The 25,341-nt window shown below is 30.8% G+C and overlaps 3 protein-coding genes across 3 annotated transcripts; 1 reads left to right on the top strand and 2 right to left on the bottom strand.

Moving 5' to 3' along the window:
- Positions 1 to 3,727: 3,727 nt before the first annotated feature.
- On the bottom strand, positions 3,728 to 4,183 carry LOC131639801 (uncharacterized). The gene has a single exon (XM_058910257.1). The coding sequence runs from the start codon at positions 4,181 to 4,183 to the stop codon at positions 3,728 to 3,730; it is 456 nt and encodes a 151-aa protein (XP_058766240.1).
- A 3,177-nt stretch (positions 4,184 to 7,360) lies between these two features.
- On the bottom strand, positions 7,361 to 8,779 carry LOC131639800 (uncharacterized). The gene has a single exon (XM_058910255.1). It carries the CDS (start codon positions 8,777 to 8,779, stop codon positions 7,361 to 7,363), a length of 1,419 nt encoding a protein of 472 aa, XP_058766238.1.
- A 3,005-nt stretch (positions 8,780 to 11,784) lies between these two features.
- Positions 11,785 to 12,421, top strand: LOC131639794 (uncharacterized). Its single transcript, XM_058910251.1, has one exon. It carries the CDS (start codon positions 11,801 to 11,803, stop codon positions 12,335 to 12,337), a length of 537 nt encoding a protein of 178 aa, XP_058766234.1. The 5' UTR covers positions 11,785 to 11,800; the 3' UTR covers positions 12,338 to 12,421.
- Positions 12,422 to 25,341: the final 12,920 nt, after the last annotated feature.

The following is a 25,341-nucleotide window of genomic DNA, read 5'->3' as shown; positions in this document are numbered from 1 at the left end:
GCTTCTTCTTGGGATGTTGGTGGTTTGACAGAGAGGAAGAAGAAGAAACGATGGTGGTGTCGTATGGAATGAAGAAGAAACGATGGTTATTGGTGTGTCGTCTGCGTATGGAACAAAGATGGTGATCAATTTTTCAACTTTTCCTTTCACTGAAGAAATCTGAAGAAACGAACGATGCTAGGTTTTCTAATTATATCTGTTTTTGTTTCATTTTTTAAATAAAAAATTCAAAACTACGCCGTTTTCGTTAAAAAAAACAAAATATTTCAACCGCCGATTTAAGGAAACCATCAATTTTTTTGGATTTATGGCGGTCCGAACTGATTTACACCGGTTCCTAACGATTCAACGTCATAGATGATCCCGCTTCAATTAGTCCAATTTTTTAAACTCTGAATCCAATTTTTAATATTAATAGATCTATAAATTTATTCTCTATTTCTATCGCAATATTATGAGGCTAACTTTAAAGTCAAACAATTGTTTAGTTAATGGGCCAGTTTGTTTCAGCTTTAAAAAAAATGGATTTTTTCTTTGTATTTTTGAAAATAGATTTTTCAAAACCGTTTTTCAAAATATTACAAGTTTTTTTATATTCATTTTTTCTAAAATGAAACACTAATTTTGACATCTTAGAACATAAACATAAATGATTAAAGATCAAAACTTTGTCAAAATCGCAATTTTTTCTAAAAGTTGTATTTCAAAAATGATTTTTATGAAAATCTATTTGAAATAGCTTCAAAATTAAGTAATTTTTTGAAAATTTGATATCCAAATTTTTTATCCATAAATACATGAAATACCTAAAATCACATTTTAAGAATAACTATTCAAACAAAATTTTCATTTGTAGCTTTTATAAAAAGTTTCTTTGTAAAATTTTTTTTCACAAAATTTTGTAACACTATAAAAATTATTTTTAAAAGGGTTAATACTACTTTACCCCCTGCCATATAAGCGAGATTCGGTTTACCCCCCTCTAAAAAAAAACTTATTGGACAAACCTTGCAAAATAAAGATTCCATCAAATTTGACCCTGATCAATTTTTTTGGCCAAGATTCTTAGAATCTTGCCTACATGGCAATTTTGGTAGTGCTGACTGTACAACACATAACCAATGTGGCACAGTCAGCACTGCCACGTGGATTTTTTTTTTTAATTTTTTTTATTGATTTTTTTTTTAAAATTAATATTTTTTTTTAAAAAAAAAATTAATATTTTTTTTAAAATTAATATATTTTTTTAAAAAAATTAATATTTTTTTTTAAAAAAAATTAATATTTTTTTACGTTTTTAAAAAATATTTGACAGTACCTGCGGATTTACCTACGAATTTGACAATACCTGAGGATTTACCTTTAAAAATACCTGCGAATTTGACAATACCTGCGAATTTACCTGCGGATTTACCTACGAATTTGACAATACCTGCGGATTTACCTACGGATTTAAAAATACCTGCGGATTTACCTACGGATTTGACAATACCTGCGGATTTACCTACGAATTTAAAATTACCTGCGGATTTACCTTTAAAAATACATGCGAATTTGACAATACCTGTGGATTTACCTACGGATTTGAAAATACCTGCGAAATTATATATAATAAAAATAAATTTTAAAAATAATAAAAAAAAACAGTAAAACAATTTTGGAAACAAAATTAAAAAAAAAATAATAAAAACGTAAATTTTTTTTAATTTTTTATAATTCTTTTTCAATTTTTTTATAATTTATATATAATAAAAACGTAAAAAAAATATTAGTTTTTTTAAAAAAAAAAAATTTAAAAATCAACAAAATTAATAAAAAATATTAATATGTTATTAAAAAAAAAAAATTTTTAAAAAATCAATTCCACGTGGCAGTGCTGACTGTGCCACATAAGCAATGTGTTGTATAGTCAGCACTAGCAAAAATGCCATGTAGGCAATATTCTAAGAATCTTGGCCAAAAAACTGATCAGGGTCAAATTTGATGGAATTTTTATTTTGCAAGGTTTGTCCGATAAGTTTTTTTTAGAGGGGGGTAAACCGAATCTCGCCTATATGGCAGGGGGTAAAGTAGTATTAACCCTAAAATTTACCCTCAATTTGATGAGGTGGAAAAATAAGAAGAAATGACAAACAGAACATCAAATTTTCTTATATTATATATTTCATAAATTAGTTTAGTGAAAGGATTTCTAAAAATGAGTGTGCATCCAAGACAATTAAGTGGATGTCATATATGTTTAAATTTAATATAATGAAATATTAGACTGATAAGCGCGACATTCCTCTCGGTTTTTGCTAAAGCCGAGGGGAATAAACTTTTTTTAATAAAAAAATATTATTTACACAGAATATTAAAAAAAATTCTTTTTTACATTGCTTACAACGGAATATTAAAAATTACAACAAACTCAAATTCATCATTGCTATTCTTGGAGAACAATATATATTTGTTGTTATTTAGAATTTGTTGCAATACCTTTAGTGCATCCAACTTCTAATAAGTTATATGTTCCAACTTTTAGAAAATATTTTTTATGCACTTGCAATTCATCCTAGAGAACATTTTCAAGCTATTTTAAGTTTTAAGATTTCATTAACTTGAGCAAATATTTTTATTGCAAATACTTTCACAAGAAAGAGAACAAAATATATAGTAATGGATGTAGGACATAGATTCATTGTCGATAGATGTCTTGGCAATATATTGAGCATTGTTACTTTAAAAATGTAGGGCATAAATTTGTTGTTGTAGTTGTGTAACTAAACCCCTCAATTATTTTTCAAAACTGAGGAGAAAGGTTTTTCTTTTTTAATTTAAAAATAAAATGAAATAAAAAATTTCCCCTCGGTTTTATAAAAAAAATGAGATAATATATTATTAGCAAAAAATGGTGAATGATAAAAAATTGAAAGTAACATGTCTTGTTTCCTTTTCAATTTTTTTACCATTCACCATTTTTGTGTGATGCAATTGCTTGCAATTTACAACAAATTTAGGAGTAAATTTCTCAATGTTGTCAATCGAGAAAAACAATATTGTTTTCTTTGATAGACAACATAGGAAGATTATTTCAAAAATACAACAACAACATCAACACCATTATGTGAGATAAATTGCAATGGCGGAAAAAATATTTTGTTTAAGATAGAAGAACATCAAATATTCTTTCTATTTTGTAACTCTCACAAAGTAAGATGCGTGTGAGTTTGGGATGACAACATATAAGTTAGGATTAGGATAAAATATGTTTAACGTGTGTTTTTATAGTAAAATATGTTTTTTTTTTATAATCAAAGGACTAGGGGTGCTTAACCCAAACAAGGTTAGAAGGAGTAAAAAAGGCAAAAAATAAAAAGATGGACATGATCCCCCAACCGGATGCAACCGGGCAAAGAACAAACAAAGCAAACTACCTAAAAAACGGTCTCGGATTGACACACCAATCCGGTCAAAGTAAAGTGTCATTCACCTTAAAAAAAGTCATGAACCATTCCCATGAGATGAATTTGATAAACCTCATCCCATCAAACTTAGATACAATAGTCCCTTTAAAAATAACTTCATTCCTACACATCCAAATAGCCCAACAAAAAATCAATCCAAAAAACCCACACACATCCAAACGAAAGTGAAACTTACAAGAAGTCTCCAAGCAAACAATCCGCTCCAAAATAGTACCGATCGGAGTGATGTCATCCAAACGAAGCCAAAGAAGCAATTTAATTCACCAATCTCTAGCAATGTCACAATGAAGAAAAAGGTGTTCTAAATCTTCTGGAAACCGACCACACAAAGAGCACACCAACAAATTAGGATCTAGTAATGCTCCATGTTTTGCCAATTTCGCTTTCGAAGAAAGTCTATTCCAAATCAATCTCCAACCGAAAAGATGAATACCACTAGGAACCTTTGTCTTCCATAAACGAGAGAAAGCTAAGGAGACCGAATTATTCAACAGAGGTCTCGTAATTTCAAGTAACAAGATTGTGTCATAAGCATTACTCACCGTGAACTCGGAAGGATTTCTCCACCACACAAACGAATCATCAATCGAGAAACATGGCTGAATCGGCGCGAGAAGAATCACCAACTCATGCAATTGCGCCACGACTGCCCCGTCCTCCGGATCACAATAAATACCAAGAGACCAATGCCATATTTCGCCTTCCCAACTCCCCATATCGGCCACCTTTGCATGCGGATTATCCGACAACGAAATTAAATCCGGAAAAAGGATTCCAAGAGGTGTTGTACCTAACTAAGCATCAAACCAAAATTCCAAAGAAAGGCTCTTTCCAAGTTTGTAAGAGATGGAAGATTTAAACCAATTTGATGGTGACTCCAAGTCCACAAAACCAACTGAGCAAAGATCCTTCCACCAAAGCAAAACTTTATCACGCGAATGATAAGAAGGTTCGTTTAGCATTGCTCTTTGAATATATCCATACCTACAAAAAAGAATGTTAGTCCATAAAGAAGTCTCCGCATTCAAAATGTGCCACTTCCATTTGCTAAGAAGCGCATAATTGAACTTCCCACAATGATTTACACCAATCCCTCCTTCTTTTTTGGGAAGACACACAGTATCCCAACTAATCCAATTAATCTTCTTCTTGTCTTCTTCACCACACCAAAGAAAAGACCGTTGAATCGCAATGATCTCGTTAATGATGGACTTCAGAGCCTTATAAAAAGATAAACGAAAAATTGGGATGCTAGATAAGATGGAATTCAAAAGAACGACCCTTCCGCCAATCGAAAGTTGTCTATTATGCCAACTTCCAATTCTCTTCCTTAATCTTGAAACTAGCAGTCTCCACATGTCACATCTTCTAGGATTAATTCCAACCGGTATACAAAGAAACACAAAGGAAGACAAACCAATCTCGTAGTTTAGAAAAGATTCTCTAACTTGGATAAACCCCGGGTCAAGATTCACACCAAAAAGCCGACTCTTATTCAAATTCACACGTAATCCAGAAACAAGTTCAAACCCTCTAAGAATAGCCTTAAAAGTCCAAAGATTGTTCCAAGAGTCCTCACCAATCAATATCGTGTCATCGGCAAATTGGAGAATCTCAAATTGATTATGAGCATCCAACCGAAAACCTTTTAACTCACCTAAAGAAGAAGCTTTCTTCACCATACTCGTCAAACCCTCTGCCACCAACAAGAAAAGGAAAGGAGACAAAGGATCTCCTTGCCTTAATCCTTTAGTAATTGAAAATTCTCACGTCGTGCTTCCGTTAACAAGAACGGACATGGAACTATTGAACACTAAAGCTTCGATCCATTTTCACCACTTTAAACCGAACCCCATCCTACGCAAAAGGTATCTAAGAAACTCCCACGAAACACAATCATAGGCCTTCTCAAAATCCACCTTCACCAACATATAACTCCTCTTATTTCTTGTTGCAAAATCAAGCAATTCATTAACCACAAGAACCCCATCAAGCATATTCCTATTAGGAATAAAAGCGGATTGGCAATGAGAAATAAGTTTATCCATCATCACTTTCAACCTTGAAGCAAGTAATTTAGACAAAATCCTATACATACTACCAATGAGACAAATGGGTCGATAATCATCCAACATGACATGATTATCAACTTTCGGAATCAAGGCCAAAAAAGAAGTAGTGACCACTTTGGGTAAGATGGCATAGGCATGGAACTCATTTACAAAACCAACGATTTCATCTTTCAAGAAAGGCCAACAACACTTGTAAAACTCCATAGAAAAACCATCCGGCCCCAGACTGTTATCACCATCACACTTCTAAACAACCTCTTTAATTTCCTCTTCCGAAAATGGTAACTCAAGGGACAAGGCATCCAAGTGAGAAATAGAAGCAAAATTTACACCATCTAAAAAAGGTCTCAAGTGCATTGTTTCCTCAAATCTCTTCCCAAAATGGCTCATCACTTCTTCTTTTATCAAATCCATATTGTCTATCCAACCATTAGAAGTGTTTAACTCCAAAATCGCATTCCTTTTAGCACGCTTCTTGATTGCCTTATGAAAAAACTTAGAGTTAGAATCTCCTTCCGCAAGCCACGTGCATCTAGCCTTTTGTCGAAGAACACTTTATTTAAAACGAACCGAATCCCGAACTCTAGAAGAGGCGCAAGATCTCCACTACAAGAATAACTGCATTTTGCCAGGGGCTAAACCCCTCACTAAAGGCAAAAACCCCTTACAAATGCACAATTTGCGAGGGGATAACTCCCCTAGCAAAACAGGGGGTCGCAAATCCATTACCGAGGGGCTTTAAACTACGCTAAATTGCTTGGGGATTAGCCCCTCGCAAAATGCAAGACATAATTTTCCCATCTGTAGCCTACAGATGTAGGCACCAGCTAGTAGTCTACAAGGGGGCAAACTGCATCAGATATTTTGCTTGGGGATTAGCCCCTCAAAAAATGCATGACATATTTTTCTTTTTGCTTGGGGATTAGCCCCTCGCAAATTGTTTTTCATATGAAAAAAAATATAATTCACAAATTCGTACCTAATAATTAATATATATATATATATATATATATAATTAATATATATATATATATATATATATATATATATATATATATATATATATATATATATATATATATATAATCATAATATAATTTAAATTAAAATATATATAATAATTCAAACTAAAACAAAATTATTATAATACATATAATAATTAATATTTAAGCAAATATAATAAAAATGAAACTCCATACAAAATTACAACACTATTTAAAAATAAGTTCAAAATAGTTAACACAAATTGTTCCATACAAATTAAAATAAACTTAAATATGTAAATTTAATTATTCCCCCCATCTTGTTTCTCCTCTTCTTCATTAACTCCTCCATATCCACTAATTCCTCCAAATCCACCACCCATATTTTGTGAAGCGAAAAATTGATCAAACCTTTGTGACCGCTCACTTGCAATTCACATTGCTTCTTGATACTCTTGTGCCTGCCTCCTCATTTCTTCCTTAAATTCTCTCCTCATTTCTTCTCGTAACTCTCTTTCTCTTCTTTGCATTTCCTCCTGCATCTCTAATTGTTTTTTCTTCATCTCTTCAATTTCCAAATTTCTTGCTGCTACTTGTTGTGCTGCCTCAGTATTTGCCAAGTTTCTCAAAGTTTCAAGCATTTCGGTGGTTAATATAGGTGGAGTGGATGATACTTGAGTCGATGACAATCGAGGGGGAGGTAAATCTTTTACTTTTATTCCTTTTCTAAAAGCATCTTTATTCCTTCTAAATTCATGGTTGGTAGGTAAGAACCTACGATGACAGTCAAACCACGAACTTTTCCCACCAAAGTCCAAAGTAAAGGCTTTTATGTGATTCATGGACATCCCATTTTACCATGTGTACCCCATACAGACAACATGCCATATGCAGGAAAGTCATTAATTGTCCACATCAAAGCCGCTCGCATATTAAAATTTTGTTTATGAGACACATCATAAGTCCACGCTCCCACCCACAGCCTCTTGAGATCATCAATTAAAGGTTGCAAATAAACATCGATTCCCGCCTTTGGACTTGACGGTCCCCGAATGATGCATGTCAAAAACATGTAAGGTTTCGTCATGCACATCTCAGGAGGGAGATTGTACGGAGTAACAATAACTGGCCAACAAGAATATTCATTTCCTGAAAAATTATAAGGAGTGAAACCAACTGAGCATAATCCAAGTCGGACATTCCTGGGTTCAAGTGCAAATTCAGGATGAATTCTATCAAAGTATTTCCATGCCTCGCCGTCAGATGGATGTCGCATCATGCCTGAACTAATTCTGTTTGTATGGTGCCATGCCATTTGGCTTGCACTGTGCATTGGTGCAAACGTTCTTTGCAACCTAGGTATTATTGGTAGATAGAACATAGATTTCGCTGCAATGCGATTTTGCCTTTGGTCAACTCCTTTACTGCTAACTAAATACCTCGGACTCTCGCAAAACTTACATTCCTCCAATTCCCCATCATTTGTACCAAACTCGTTGTCATAAAACAACATGCAACCTCTAATGCCATAATCAATCTTTTTTACTTCTAATCCTAACTTTGACACCATCCTCTTTGCATCATAATAACTTGTAGGCATGTTTTCTTTCACATGAGTCGCGTCCAACATCATTCTCACAAAGAATTCTAAACACTGATCAGGAACATTCCAATTTGATTTTGCAGCCAAAAGTCTCACACACATTGATAGCTTAGAGTCAAAAGACCCCTCAAACAATGGTATATTTATTTCTTTCAACAGTTGATAAAACCTTTGAGCTTTCTCATTCGGGAGCTCTTCTCCATCTAAGTCTTGTGGTTCATCGTACGCCACATTCACCCCTAATGCGTCAATGAACATCTCCTCAACGAGATTAAATTGCTCCTGGCATTGCATATCTGATGAACTACTCCCTGGATCAACTCTATTTATATCTGGTTCTATATGTGTTTGACTGCTAGAAGTCTCTCTATTAATCTCCTGCATTGTTTCTCCATTAGATGTCCAAACCCAGTAATTTGGCCTAAAACCTACTCTCTCCAAGTGACGTTTCACTTCACAAGGGTCACTAATAATATTTCTGCAACCACACTTTAAGCACGGACACCTTACCCCTCCTTCCCTGCGACAACATTCTTGAGCAAACGCATACGAGAGAAACGCGGCAACTCCTTCCATAAAAAGTGGTTTAAGCCCATGTCGTCCAGGAAACATTCTATCATACATCCAACTACGATATAATTGGTAATGTTCCATACTGCACATGTGAATCATGTTTAATTATATTCAATATTTGTCTTTTTCTAAACGTATAAACTATATACTTGTTTTTAGTCCCAAAATAATATATACAGTGAATCATATATAAACTATATACTTGTTTTTAGTCCTAAAAAATATTTGTTTTTAAAATATATTTACTTGTTTTTAGTCCTAAACATACATACTTGCTTTTAAAATATATACACAAAAGCACACAAATTTGTGAGATATGAATATATATATATATATATATATATATATATATATATATATATATATATATATATATATATATATATATATATATATATATATATATATATATATATATATATATATATATATATATATATATATATATTAATAAACTATTTTAATAAATTTATTATTTTTATATACTATTTTTTATTACATACAATAAACTATCAAATATAATTTTAATTTCAAAAGTACAAAATTTATAAACTGTGTTTTTTTGATATAATAATATTAACTATACAAAGTTTTTATACTGTTTTTTTAAATACTTTATTTTTAATGCATACTATTTTCAAATTACATACTATTTTTATATTATTATATTGTTTTATAAATACATACTGTTTTTAAACTATTATATACTGATTTTAAATATAGTGTTTTTAAATAAAAATTATAATGTTTTTATTAATACAAAATAAAAAGGTTAATATTTTTTAAATAATATTTTTATAATATATAAAAATCGTATTTATTATTTAATATATAAATACTGTTTTCTAAATAATGATTATAATATTTACTAACACACATAAAAATATTCCAAACATAATCTTATTTTTAATACTAAACATAAATTATATTATTTATATTAATACTACATTTAAACTATTAATTTCAAAAATCAGCAAATATTGATATTACTTTCGAAAAAATTAAAAAAAAAAATCTAAACACATACAAAAAAAAATCTAAATTGTAATCTATATATAACAAACACAGAAAATTTATATATATATATATATATATATATATATATATATATATATATATATATATATATATATATATATATATACTTCCATCATAAACACATATAAAAAAAGTTCATAAATTTTATATGTGTACCTTATTTGAAGAAAACTTTGGTGTAGACTTTGAAGATTTCCTTCAAAATATCAGAGCTTTATTCCAAGATTCTGTCTTCTATGATTCAATTGTTGTAAAACAAAAACGAAAATTAGATTTAATATTAAATAAAAAAGAATGTATAATATTGTTGAGAGGAAGTAGAGGAGAGTTTTTACCTTAAGTGTTGTTGAGAAGTTGAGAGGAATAAAATTTTGTGAGAAATTGAGAGGAATGAGATTGAGAAGTTGAGAGGAATGAGATTGTGTTGTTAAAAGGAAGAAGAAAGATAAATAAGTAATGGGTTTGAAATGGTAAAGTTATTAATGACACAATCAATGCATGTAACGTTCGAATTAATCTGATACAGAAATCAGCGAGGGGCTGCCCCTCGGAAATGAAACGGTCAAACGGGGCGTGGGGGGACCCCTCGCCAATTGTCACCTTGAAAAATGGGGACTGCGCGCGCAGTCTGCTTGCACCAGTTGATAAGACAAGACTGTATTTTTTCCGAGGGGCTACCCCTCGCTAAAATCAGCACTATTATTTCCTTGGGGATGCCCCTCGCTAATTGCTGCATTAGCTGTCCAATAAATTTTCTTTTTGGCGCCACTTTCGTTTGCTTGGGGTATCCCCTCGCAATGCAGATTTTGAATATCAAAAATTTCCCTCTTCTTCTATTTGCGAGGGGTATCCTCTAGGTATGCGAATTTTGTTTTTTTTTAAATTGTGTTTTGCGAGGGGCTTAACCCCAAGCAACGTCATTTATTTGCGTGAAGGTTTACCCCTGGCTAATTCTCCTGGCTATTCCAAGGATTTCTTGTAGTGTCTAGCCACGAGATCCGACAAATCCGAAGAGTTAGGTCCTGATGCAAACAAATCAAGGTTGTTAAGGTCTTTAATGGCACTTTCCACCTCAAGATTCAAGAAACCAAACACGTTCCTATTCATGTTCTCAACTTGCCCCTTAACAACTTAAGTTTCTCCTTAAAAGAAAAAATCACTTTACCATGAATTTATTTTCTCAACTATTAAGAAAAATCAAAGGGATAGATCATTTAGTTTACAAATATAAATTAAAATATAGAGAAACGCACCATTTATCCATTTATAAAGAGATTTTCCCTCGATGGAATCACCTAACCGAATTAAAAACCCTCCCGCTAACATCCTCTACCTCGGTTAATAGAAGTAACCGAGAGAAAAAGTTTGTATTTTCATCTCAGTTTTAGTGGAAAAGTAGTACGTTTTTCATTTTTGAAAATACAAAAAAATTTCTTCCTGAGATTTCTCCTTTAGTTAGTACTTACAGCGGAAAGGAAAAGTTTCGGGTTTGAAAAACGAGATAAAATTTCTTTTTCAGTGGAAGTTAAAATTCTTTTTTTAGATGTGAATGATTAAGATAAATAAGTAATATCATAATAAAAGTATTTTCATAAATATATTATTTTCTCTACTTACTTTTATTTTTATTATTAATTATAACATGAGAAAACACATTTGTTAGAATGGAATCAACAATCTCTGTAGAAGCAATGAATTTGGAATTGCTTTCATAAAAAAATATTAATAAATTATCAAATTATATTGAAACATTTTTTACAATTCTTAAATTTTTAATTATTTCTCATGATTATATTTTTTCATAATTTAATTTATTTATTAATTTTTATATTAATATTAATTAAAATCACATCATTCAAATTTAATAAATTAAAATAATAAGTAAGATAAAGTTGTGACACTCAATATAAATTTAATTTTGTAAAGCTACGTCATTCAAATTAAAATTGAATGATGCACCCGTACACACCCCACCTTCATATTTTTTTTATTTTTATATAAAACACATATCCAATATCTTAAACATACTAATACCATTCACATTTTGTGGTTACGAACGAGCTTATGGCCAATGCTATAAATCTCTCAAACATCATCACTCTCAAGCCATTCAAAGAAGATGACATTGATGATGTATTATTATGGTTAAGTGATGATAGAGTCGTTGAAAATACTCGATTAGAGATATGTAATTCAAGAGAAGAAGCTTTGAATTTCATAGAAAATAAATGGATTTACCCATCATACCAATCAATATGTCTTAATGGCCACTCCATTGGAATTTTTTGGGTTCTTCCTTATAATGATGAGAAGCATAAAGCATGTTTGGGTTATGCTATTGGGTTCAACTATTGGGGTCAAGGTATAGTCACAAAAGGGTTGAAGATTCTTTTGTCAAAAGTGTTTCAGGAGTTTCATGGGTTGGTAAGGTTGGAGGCTTATACTGTTGTGGAGAATAAGGCTTCTCAAAGGGTGTTGGAAAAAGTTGGGTTCCATAGAGAAGGATTGCTTAGAAAGTTTTTTTACCATAAAGGTAATGTTGAGGATTTATATATTTTTAGTTTTTTGTCTACTGATGAAATTTCTGATGCTGTTGCTTGATTAGTTATTGTTGGTAAGAATAGGCTATTACTTGTTGTGTTATTGTATTGTACTTTATGTTACTACGGTTTCCATTTAAGGCAAGTTCCACGGTCTACTTTGAAATGGTACTGAAAATTGCTTTGATATGCTAACAAGGATTGGCATTGTTTATTTAGGCTATGTTTTGGAGTTTGAAGAGCAGGAGAGAGAAAGGTTTTCGAAAACGGATTTTTAAAAAAATATAGAAAAATATTTGATATTTTTTGAAAAATAATTTTGTATAGAATGATAAAAGAGTGTATATCATTACTAAATTTTTAATTTTTCGAATACTATAACAACATAAAAGATATTTTGAAAATTTATGTAAGCTCTCTAAAACCCTCCAAAGCCCTCCTTCAATGCAAATTTTGAGTTCCCCAAATTAGAGAGTTTTTGGTGTTATAAATAAAACCAAAACCTCTAAAACCCTCCCAACCAAAATCATTCAATTTTTTTCATCCAATCTTTCTATTTTTTCAAAGCCTTCTCCTCTCTTCCCTTCTAAACTCCCAAACATAACCTTAAAGAAATTAACACTTTCATTCACCCTTATAGCAGAAATTGTTGGAACATACGAATCAAATTAAGGTTTCTTTAATGGAGAAAATGATGAATTGAAGAAGATGAAGATTAGAGAATTGAGAGAGAGAGAGAGAGAGAGAGAGAGAGAGAGAGTAATTGAGGGTGAGATGATAAATTGGCATTAACAACAAATAGGAGTAGTGAGCTCCTTATATAGTACACATTACAAAATGATTGGATTGAATTAAAACACCCAAAACAAAAATAGAAAAAACAGTTAAGCTTCAGTGTAACCGGTTACGGCAAACAGCGTAACCGGTTACGCAACTGCAACACCTCCAGTAACTCTATTTCACGGGTTCGTAACCGGTTACGAAAACCAGTGTAATCGGTTACGCCAACTGAATTGGTAAAAACAGCAGTTTCAACAGAAATGGTCAGTCATACAATAATAATAATAATAATAAAACAAAATGAGTTTTTTGACAATTTTGACAAGTGTCATGCTCACATGTTTTACAAACTTTCTAAAAAAGAAAATATTTTATTTTAAAAAGAATTACCTTTTTATTAATTATTTACATTAAGCTTTTTATTTTATTTATTAATTGAAGGATATAGAGGGATTCTTGATACACGATAAAACAAATTATCTTTTTATATGAAAGGATATGGAGAAGACAAAAAAAATCTACTATAATAAAAAAAACTTGGTTTTCCCCATACACTCTTTCACATGCATTTGGCCGATTTTTACTCGTTACATCACTTCCAACGCTTCTTATCATTATCACTCTGCATCAGAAGTCAGAAGTTGTAAAGGCTCAACATGTTTTCAATGCACATCAAATGGAGCCTCTATAAGAAAACCCACATATCAATGCATTGTCCAATTCTTATTCGATGCCATTGACATGCACTGTTTTTGTTTTTCGGTTTTGTTTTTAGGGTTTTATTCCTTCATCGAATATCTTTTTAGAGTGTTATTTTGGATTTTAGATTTTTCTGTTGTTACACGAACCCACAATGCATGTATCCAGTCGACAAACAATAATCATTTTTGTGTTTTCATCCTTTTCGGTTCCTGCAAATTTCTTCCAATCGATTCGGATTTTCAAATTTTTTTAGTCGATGATTTCCATCCTTTTACATTGCTATTGTTTTATTTTTTTCTTCGTTTTCATTATTTTTTAAGGTGTTGTTGATTTTTTTTTAAGAACTTTTTTCAGCAGATTTTATGCACTCCATCTGTTTTTATTGTTTTTCATAAATATTTTAAATAATATTAAATGTATAAGATCGTTTCCATTTCCATAACTTTTCACACAATGATTATTGTTATTATTAATCACAACACCACTGGTTTTGATAATGATTTTCAGTGGTAGTTTTGTGATCATTCCAAAAAATATGTGTTCTTTGGTGATACTATTTCAAAGATTTTGCTATATCACTGAATGAGAACTTGCAGAGCCTATATGACAAAGGCGCATTGAGGTAGACAACGAGCTTAAGAGCATTATTCATGTCTCTATATAAATTGAGTAATTTAATTTAATCATTAGTTAGTAGAACTAATACAATTTTTAATTTTGATTGTAATATTCTTTTGATTGTTTTAATGTTGTAGACACTTTTTTTTTTTTGAACCAACGAATATATATTAATTCAAAAAAACAATATACAATCAAGGCAATCCAAGGATTCAGCCTAAACCCAATCACCTAAAGCATTAGATTGGCTAATTGCAATCCAATCTTCCTATTTTTCCACCCTCTGTAAACTATTCTATCTATGATACTATCTATGATATTTTTACTAGTATCCTCTTTACAAAAAACAATAGAATTCCTATAAAGCCATACTTCATGAACAGTCTCGGTCAAAACTAATTGAAACAATCTAGCTCTCCATCCTTTACCCTTTGTTCTATCCAAAAATCTTTGAAGATCGATGCTCCAAGGCTGGGGGCTGTGACTGCTTCCTATCCAATTAAGAACCCCTTGCCAAATTCCAGCAGTTTTAATACAAGAGAAGAAAACATGATCTGCAGTTTCTTCCTCTTGTCCACACATACTGCACATAGAACTATCTATTATACCAAATCTGCAGAGTCTATCCTTCGTAGATAGGTGCCCATGACAGAGCAGCCACAAGGTGATGCGTGCCCTAGGACGAGCCAAGTTCTTTTTCATCAACCCATGCCAGCTCACAGTCTGGTTATCCTCCATAAGCATTTGATATGTTTTCCTCATTGAGAACTTCCCAGCAGAATTCATTTGCTCCCAATGATGCTGCAGATTGACCTGAACCGCCCTCTCTTTGATAATCTTCTTCATCTTCCAGGTCCAGTTCGTCCCTATATTGAGTGTCATAACATCTCCATTCTTGACATAGATCTTATGTATCCATTGGATCCATAATCTATCACTTTTATTACAAATGTACCATAAACATTTCAGAGTTGCAACCCGATTCCAAACTGTCAGATTAGTCAAACCTAAGCCACCACTTTTGATAGGACTGCATACCTTGCTCCAGGCAACCGGACTTTTTTTACTTTTATCAGATTTCCCTGTCCATAAAAAGATCCTACAAATAGAGTCAATACTTTTGATAACAGCTTTTGGCAGAGGAAAATTCAGCATCCAATACTGAGCTATAGACCCTATCACACTTCTAATAAGTTGCACACGACCTGCGTAACTCAGAAGTTTCGAAGACCAATGTTTGATTCTGCCAGTGATTCTATCAATGAGAGGGAGGTAATGTTGGATACCAAGCTTGCAACTATTGAGAGGCACTCCCAAGTATTTGACAGGAAAAGCACCATCATCAAAACCAGTGATAGCTTTGATCTTCCTTTTACTATCCTCATCCACACTACCATAAAATGCCTTGCATTTCCTGGGATTAAATATGAGGCCTGTAGAATCAGAGAATTGAGTAAAAGAATCCATCATAATGCTAACCGAATCCGTATCACCCCTGCAGAATAAAAGAATATCGTCAGCAAAAGCAAGATTAGTTATGCCCAAACTTTTACACTTTGCATGATGCTTGAATTCAGGTTTCTTCTGCATTTTCACCATACACCTGTTAAGGTATTCCACCATAATCACAAAGAGGAGGGGAGAAACAGGGTCACCCTGTCTAATTCCTCTCTTTGCTTGCATTCTGTCAGTCAAGGAACCATTAATCTTGAACTTATACTGCACAGTTGAAACAAGATTCATGATCCACCCTACAAAAATATTAGGAAACCCCATCTCCTTCATGATATCCTCCAGAGCCCTCCAGTGGACCATGTCATATGCTTTCTGGAGATCTATCTGAAACATGCATCTCGGTGTACCATTTTTCCTCTTATAACCTTGTATCAACTTATAAGCCAAGTGTATATGACTGTGGATATCCTGCCCTGCAATGAATGCAGCTTGATTCTTACTAATAACATCAGGTAACACCTTTCTCATCCTGGCAGTGAGAACCTTCGAGATAATCTTCACAAAAACATTACATCCAGCAATTGGACGATATTCTTTGATACTCTTTGCACTATCTCCTTTAGGGATCAAAGTAACAATGGTATCATTAAACTGTCTATGCATTCTCCCAGTACTGAAAAATTCATAAACTGCAGCTCTAATGTCATTCTTCATGAAGTACCAGCACTGTTTAAAAACTTTTGTACTGAATCCATCACTACCTGGTGACTTATTATCACCAATATTCTTGATTGCATCATCAATCTCCTGGTGGGAAACAGGACTGATAAGGTAATGTTTTTGGTCTAGATCAAGCTGCTTGCCCTCTCTCATAGCTTCTACATCAATGTGCTTAATATTCATAGGACAATCACCCATAAGGCTGCCATAAAATCTCATCACTTCTCTCTCAATGCCCTTCTGATCCTCAATAATGTCACCATTCTCAAGTTGAAGAAAATTGATGCTATTCTTGTTCTGCCTGGCTTTAAGATAAGCAAAAAAGAACTTGGAATTTTCATCACCTCCCCTGATCCAATTGATTTTAGTCCTTTGAGCCAGTCTAGCTACCTCATACTCATGATATTTGATTAAATCTGCTGACAAACCTTTAATACTCTCAATCAAACCACCATCATTCCTATTAAGCATAAGGGAAATCTGAGCATTATGGAGCTTGTTTCTAGTATCATTGATCTTAGTTTGCATATTCCCAGCTGTTTTACTAAACTCTTTCACAGCATACTTTAGTCTCTTAAGTTTCTTCCAAAGGGCCTGCATAGGGTTCCCTTTAACAGCCTTCTCCCAAGAATTTTTAGCCATATCCTGAAATCCTACAATCTCCAAAAGGTAGTTGTTGAACTTGAAACAGTTATTGCGCTGCATCTCTTGAGGGCCTTTAATGTATAATAAAGCATGGTCGGATAGATTGGGAGGCAGAATGTTTAAACTATAGTTGTTATATTTCAAGAACCATTCTGTATTACAAATAGCCCTGTCTATCCGAGAGTAGATAGTACCTGCCACCTGCTTATTAGACCAAGTGAAGTAATCCCCCACACTATCCATTTCTGATAATTGCGTATCCTGCATCATTTGCTCAAGGTCAGTGTACTCATTACCATGAACCAGTTTCCCTCCAATCCTGTCTTTGGCACCTAAAACATTGTTGATATCTCCAATAACACACCAGGGGCCAGTTTGCTTTGAGTAGATACCTAAAATGTTCTTCCACAGTCTTTTCCTTAATTCAAGCTGGTTATGAGCATAGATCCCAGTCAGCCAAAACAAGAACTCACCATTTAAAGCATGCACTCCACAGTGGATATGCTGGCTAGAACAATTCATCAACTTCAAATCAACTTTACTTGTATCCCAACAAATCCAGATTCTACCATTGGGATGAGCACTATAATTGTCAAAATAATTCCCTTTCATACTAAGTTGTTCCCTTACCTTGCTAGCTTTACTCTCTTTAACTCTTGTTTCCACCAATATACTAATAATAGGCTTGATCCTAGAGAGGTGGGAGTTAACCTCTCTGATCTTCCCACTTTTATTTAACCCCCTAACATTCCACGAAATTAACATGGTCCTCTATCTATGGATACTAGAGGCTCACTCAAACCACCTAATATCCCATAGCCATTCTCACATATCACCTGAGCAGGGGTTCCAATATTCTCATTTGGTTTCCCTTTACCACTCCCATGTTTACCAATAACTGTCCATATATTCTCATCAAACAGACCACTGTGAACATTATTAGAGTTATCAGATTTGGTAATTACCTCACTACTAGATGCTGCCATTTCCTCTGATTGCTTTTCCTCTAATTGCTCAGCATCATTGACTATCTTTCCTTTGGGTTGCCACATCTTCTTCTTTTGTCTTGCCTCACAGTTATGCCCAACTAATTGACACTTATCACAATACTTTGGCCTCCATTCATACTCCACTTTCTGAACAACAATACGTCCCTCTTTGTCCTTGATAGTAATCTCTTCTAGTAGTTTCTGAGTGATATCAACCTCCACGAGGACTCTAGCATATGACACTCGTAATTTGTTTGCAGTACATTCATCTGTGACTATAGGATTCCCAATAGCACTTGCCAACATACTCAGGTTAGCATTACCCCATAGATGAAGAGGTAACATAGGGAATTTAATCCAGATCGGGATCGTTCTCATCATGTCCTTCCTTAGGTCGAAACCTGCTCTCCATTCCTTAAGAATCATTGGCACTCCCCTGTAGGTATATGGTCCTCTCATCAAGACAGCATCCATGTCATCATCGTTCTTGAATCGAAGAATGAAGTAACCCTCATCATGAAAGAAGATGTCAGGTAGTTGGACAAAGTTCCAAGTCTTCATCATATAGTTTTTCACCGCATTCATACTCAGATCCTCGCCAAGCACATACATAATAAGCGAATTTTGCCAATACTGTATTTCACGTTGAGCATCATCTTCATCTACTTCAATTTCAACTTTACCATTAGTTATCGTCGGAGCTATGTACCTCATTGTCATCCCCTTGGCCGGATTCCGGTTCTCAGCAACAACGTCGACCCATAGTTTTCGATCCTTCATCTCCAATTTCTTTGAAGGTTCCTCATTCGTCTTCACAATTAGGGTTTCGGTCGATTGGTTCTCCTCTTTCTTTCTTTCCTCAGTAGTTTCTTCATCTGTAACCGTAACACTGGTCTTAGTAGTCGGTGTCACCAATGGCTTACTCGGTGACGGTGGATGGTGCGTCGCCGGAATCGGAGGTACCGGAGTTTTCGGTGGCCGCCCCCGATTTCGCTTCTTCGCTCCAGAACCAGTCATTCAGAAACTTTTCACTGGTCTTAGTAGTTGTAGACACTTTTATCTGATATTGATTGTGAATTATTTGAAGCAGCAATCATCTTACTTTGAGATATACCTCAGTCTTTTGCAAAAAATATATTTTTTTTTTGCATTAAAAATATTTTATTTTTAGAATTTATGAATTTCCAACCAGTTTTTCAACAAAATACATGTGTATTTGATTATAAAATAGGAATTCAATTACAAATAAAAATATATCATGTTAATATGTCATTCAATAATAAATAGTTTTTAACTTATTAGGAATATTCTTTATAAAATTTTGTGTATTAGTATTTTAATAATTTAATACTATATATATATATATATATATATATATATATATATATATATATATATATATATATATATATATATATATATATATATATATATATATATATATATATATATATATATATATATATATATATATATATATATATATATATATGCAAATTAAAATTTGAACTTTTAATAATTGTAATTATAATTATAAATATGTATTTAAGAAAAAAAATATATTTATTTTTAACTATGACATTTACTATTATATTAACGTATGATGCTCACAAAAAATCAGAGCATTTAAAATAAATCTACTAATTAATGGCGGTAATAAATCAATTCTTGCACTTTAATATGATTCCTCACATATATTATACATGAAAACTAATAATTACTAGAGAACCACGGTTCAATCCCCACAACTGCGATTGGGAGGGGATGAAATCACTTGATGTCAAAAATCGTCCCCAAACCTCCCCAAATCGGACGACTAAATCGGTGTATAAAGCCAAAAAAAACCTAATAATTACTATATAATAAAATCGTCAATTGACTAGAATATAGAGACTAATAATTAATATATAATAAAATCGTCAATTGATTAGAATATAATAGATTATATATAGAATTTTATTTAACTAAAGGCACATATTCAAATTGATCTCTTATAGAAAATAATAATTAAAAATGAAGTAACAAATATAAGTTAGAATGAAAACCCATTTTGGTCCCTTGGTCCCTCACAAAAATTACACAATCCAAATTAGTCCCTCACAAGTTTTTTTCATACTTTTAAATTGTGACGGAACTGTTACGTTGGCTTTTATTTTTTATTTTTCATTTTTTAAATATTAAATTAATTTTTATTTCTAATTTCATTTTTAAACAATTCTGAATTAATAATATCAAAAAAATCAAAATTGTTTTTTATATGAAATTAAACCTAAGACCTTTAACCAATATCTTAAGTCCTTACTACTAGTCCAATGTACATTCATGACAAATAATTCTTATAAATTTTAGTAATATTAAATAATTATGAATTTAAAACAAAAAAAGTTAAAATCCCATTGATATAAATTTTATAATTTTTGTTTTAAATTCATAATTATTTAATATTACTAAAAATCTTGGAAATTATTTGTCATGAATGCATATTGGCCTAGTGGTAAAGACTTAAGATATTGTTTAAAAGTCTTGGGGTTCGATTTCTTATAAAAAACGATTTTGGCTTTTTGATATTATTAAATAAGAATTGTTTAAAAATGAAATTATAGTTAAAAATTAATTTAATATTTAAAAAATGAAAAATAAAAAATAAAAGCTAACATGACAGTCCGGTTAAATTTTGTAAGGGGTTAAATCAGGTCTTTTCATGAGGACTAATTTGGATTGTGTGATTTTTCTGAGATACCAAAATGGATCTTCACTCAATAATTTAATTACATATTGAATCATTATAATAATATGAATGTCAAAGGAAAAACATTAACTTTTTCAAACTAAATAGGAAAATGTCTACAACTTTTTCTTTAAAAAAATTAATCCTTTATTTTTACCACAAAAATCATAATTATTTTATTAAATTCTAACATAAAAATTGATGATAGAAAAACTTAAAATCATTTAAAATTATATCAATCCACTTCTATAATAGATAATAACCTCAACTAATTTAGGATTCTAAAAATAACTTTTTTTAAAAAATTATTATTTTGACAAATTAATTTTAAATTACTTAAAACGTTTTTATTTGACATTTTAAATCTTATAAATTATTCCAAATATGGAATAGTAAAACTAAGTTGTTTTCCAAAAAGTAAATCTCTTCCATATATAACATACTATAAATATTTAAACTTTTAATTTCTGTAATTTCTTTGATTGGATTCTAATCTTTATCATTTTATTCACAAAAATCTATAAATATAAAAGTTTTTTAAATTAAAAAAATTATTTCATATAGATTGTTTCTCAGAAATGAAGGTCATCTTTAAAATGAGATATTTTTTATTTATTTCATGTCGATCAACTTTAAAAAAGATATTCGTTTTAATTTCTTAATTAATATTATATATTTAAAGACTAAATGATTTTTTTGGTAACTTACAAAAAAACTTAAAAATTCTATTCTTTAATAAATATTTAGACAACATGTTTCTAAAATAAATATATTTTTAATAAATAACTATATTGTTGATTATAAAATAACTATATTATTATTGGTAAAAGACTTAAAAAATGCAAAAAAAAAAATATTCATTTTTTAAAAAAATATGTGAAAATATTATGGATAATTTTTTTTTGACCACCCTAAAAAAATATGTGAAAATATTATGGATAATTATTATAAGATAAAAGAGTGTATATATTATCTCTATTAGAATTAACTGTCTTATTTGTAAAAATTAAAATAAATTATTTAATATTTACGATATATTTTATTTTAATTTTAGACATATGCAAATCAAATAAAATAGAGTATATTTTTTTAATTGTGTTATTTTACTATAAAATAAATATATTATTTGTAAGAGACCTAAAAAGTGCAAATGAGTTTAAGTTATAAACTAAAGAGAAATTAATATTTTATGTTGTATTTTAGTATGAAGAAGTTTAAGTTATAAAGTAAAGAGAAATTAATATTTTATGTTGTATTTTAGTATGAAGAAGAAAAAAACAATACCATAGATTTATAAATGGTGAAATTAAATTAGAAGATGACAATATCATTTTGTTTTTATGAAAATTGATTCACTCAATTAAATATGATTTATTTATTAATTTATGAAAAAAATGAGATAATTATGATCAGTGAATACATATATTTGGCATGTCTACTAGTATTTTGTTTGTTTTTCATATTTTATTTTTTTTCAAAATGTAACTCACACAATCTCTCTTCATTTCAAAAAAATAAACAAATAGATTTATGGAAACACACAAGTACATCATTATTACCCACGATGATTAATATGATTACCGCATACACCAATTAACTAGGCTGATTATGCAACTATCGATTAATGTATTTTTTTTATAGAGACGGTAGTAAAATAATAAACAATAATACTAATAATTTTACTGCTTGATTGTATAATACTTATATACAAAAAATTTATAAAAAAAAAATGGTTAGAATTTAATAAAATAACAAACATGGTTTTTAATTTGGTCTTTGTTTTTTAAGCTAATTAAACAAAATCTTAATTAAAAATTGAAGTCATGTAGCGTTCTCTTTTATTTGTTGTAGATTTAATTTTTTTTTTTTGTGTTTTGGTTTTATTTTAATTTGATTTTTATTTAGTTGTAGATATTCATTAATTAAATAATAATCAGTCAAATTAATTCTTTTTTACTATGGACAATTCTTTGTTCTTTTTTTGGTTAAGTTTGATTTTCATTATTTTGAAATAAAATAAAAATTATGTCCTTTTTAGATTATTTGTTATTTTTATTAAATAAAATTTAAAAAAAATTAGTTAAAATTTTTTTAAAAAATATTTGAAGGAATGAGGCGCTACTTCCCCCCTTCTGTAGGATAGTTTCTATTTTATTTTATTTTATTTATTTGTTATTCATTTAATTTAATTTTGTTAATAAATTTTAATTGTTGATTAATAAATGAACCATAATAGCGTTGGATTTGATCTTTTTTTTTTCCTTTTAAAAATAAATTAAAAAAAATAATCGAACTTTTTAGAACCCTAAGCGCCCCTTTTCCCTTTTGGTCTGGGTTAATAAATTAGAAATGTCCAAATTATTTTATAAGTTACAAAAAAAATTAGTTAAATAAACTTTTTTATGTATACTATTAATAACAATAACATTTTATCTATACAATAGTAATCTTACCATAAGTAAAATTTATAAATCATAAGTGTTTTTAAAATATTTTTTTTACTAAGAAAATATTTAAATCGTGCCTTGCACGGGTCTAAGTACTATTTTCTAATGTATTTTTTTCAGACTAAAAAAGGATATGCAAATATTTTTACACTGTCAACCAATCACAACCATGTATTTAATTAAAACAATTTTAATTTAAAAAAACTAATATGACATGACAAGTGTAAGGATTTTGATTGGTTGTATGTGTAAAATTAGTTTACACTATCAGTGCACTACCTTTAAACTATATATGGGTAAAAATTGAGATATACCTTCTTGGCAAAGCTAAAGTAGTAAAAATTGATGTTATGGTTGTAGTTAGAAATCAAAATAGAAGAATGCTAGCATAAATACTTCTCCAAGAAATCTTCTTTGTTAAATAGATTGGTCTCGGGTTTTCGTGAGATATAAATGATTGGTTAGCTAAAGCCCAAACATAAATACAATACGAAGATAAGCTCGATGCTATAATAGCAAAGAATGAAAGATAGATGGGTAAGGCTAATCAATATTTCGAGAATGATTTACTCCAAAGAGACTTCCTGATGAAACATCAATATGATCTCCACCACAAGGATAATAAGATTAGGGAGAAAGACTTAAGACGACCCTAGAAAGATTCACCATTGTACCTTGTTTATAACTTCTATCAAGTGTATCTTCAAACAGTGTGTATGCTACGAGTTTAAAGAAGGATACATCTAATTCCCATACCATTGTACCTTGTTTATAACTTCTATCAAGTGTATCTTCAAACAGTGTGTATGCTACGAGTTTAAAGAAGGATACATCTAATTCCCATACCAATCCTAGCACATCTTGGGTAGACGTGACTAAATACTGCAAATTTCATTTTAGAAACTGCCACAATACCATCAAATGTGTCCATCTAAAGGACATTCTAAAAATACTAGTATAAAAGAGATGTTGAAATATTTTGATTTGTTCCTCACCCAGTAACTAACTAACAAAAAAATCAAGAAGCCACTATAATGATCTTGATCGAAGATCTAGACAAAGAATCAATGCAAGAGAAGAAGAAAGAGAAGTCATCTAACATGGACATTGTTGAATTCACCCCACTTCTAATAAATATACAAGAATTTTGAAATTTTCAATAAAATCTCATGAAAGTTATATTGTCGGTAGAAAAACATGAAAGTTGAAAAAAATTCTTACTCTTGATGAAATTGCCTGTATGAGTTATAAATTTTCCGATGACACCAAACAAATTTTGTTAAATGCATGAATTTTGCGTTGATTAGAAAATTGGTCTTAAAATTGTGAAGGACAATATAGTTAATTCAGTTAACGTATGGGGTTTCAAGTAAAAGTTGAGGGTAGCAAGTTAAATTTTCACATTCATATATGCATTGGGCGTGCAACTTACAAGTAGAGATGTCAAATTGGCTAACCAAGCCCAACCCGCTTCCACCCGGTGGATCAAAATGTAATGGGCTAAAGTGGATTGGTCCAATTACTTCATAGTCCGCTAATGTCTGGTGGGCTAAAACATATATATGTAAATGTAATCTTCAATATTTATTAAAATTTTCTATTCATCTCACAGGAATTTTTTTGATCACATCATCTTGAAGAAATATATTTATCCTCTTTAACTTTTCTTTATCACTTGAAAATACATTTATGCAATAATATCTTAACTCAAACTTTCTTCTCTAAAATTACTTTATACTTGTTTGGCCAACCTGACCCAATCCATGGCGAAATTCCATAAATGCCCCTATATTTCGTAAGTGCATCTCCGAATCCAATTTTTTCTTAAAAAAAGGTGATTTCGGATGTGCACATCTGAAAAAAATCATTTTTTTAAAAAACAATGTGCGTTCGGAGGTTCACTTTTGAAATCACCCCTTAGGATATTTCAAAAATACATTTCCAAAATATCAACAACATATATCACAAGATTGACACACTT

The sequence above is a fragment of the Vicia villosa genome, unplaced genomic scaffold, assembly GCF_029867415.1.
Source record: "Vicia villosa cultivar HV-30 ecotype Madison, WI unplaced genomic scaffold, Vvil1.0 ctg.002782F_1_1, whole genome shotgun sequence".
Taxonomy (NCBI): Eukaryota; Viridiplantae; Streptophyta; class Magnoliopsida; order Fabales; family Fabaceae; genus Vicia; species Vicia villosa.
This window is presented reverse-complemented; position numbering and strand designations above follow the sequence as displayed.

Bases quoted from the DNA above. Each gene is read 5' to 3' on its own strand.
- LOC131639801 (XM_058910257.1), bottom strand. From the start codon at position 4,183: ATGGGGAGTTGGGAAGGCGAAATATGGCATTGGTCTCTTGGTATTTAT.
- LOC131639800 (XM_058910255.1), bottom strand. From the start codon at position 8,779: ATGGAACATTACCAATTATATCGTAGTTGGATGTATGATAGAATGTTT.
- LOC131639794 (XM_058910251.1), top strand. From the start codon at position 11,801: ATGGCCAATGCTATAAATCTCTCAAACATCATCACTCTCAAGCCATTC.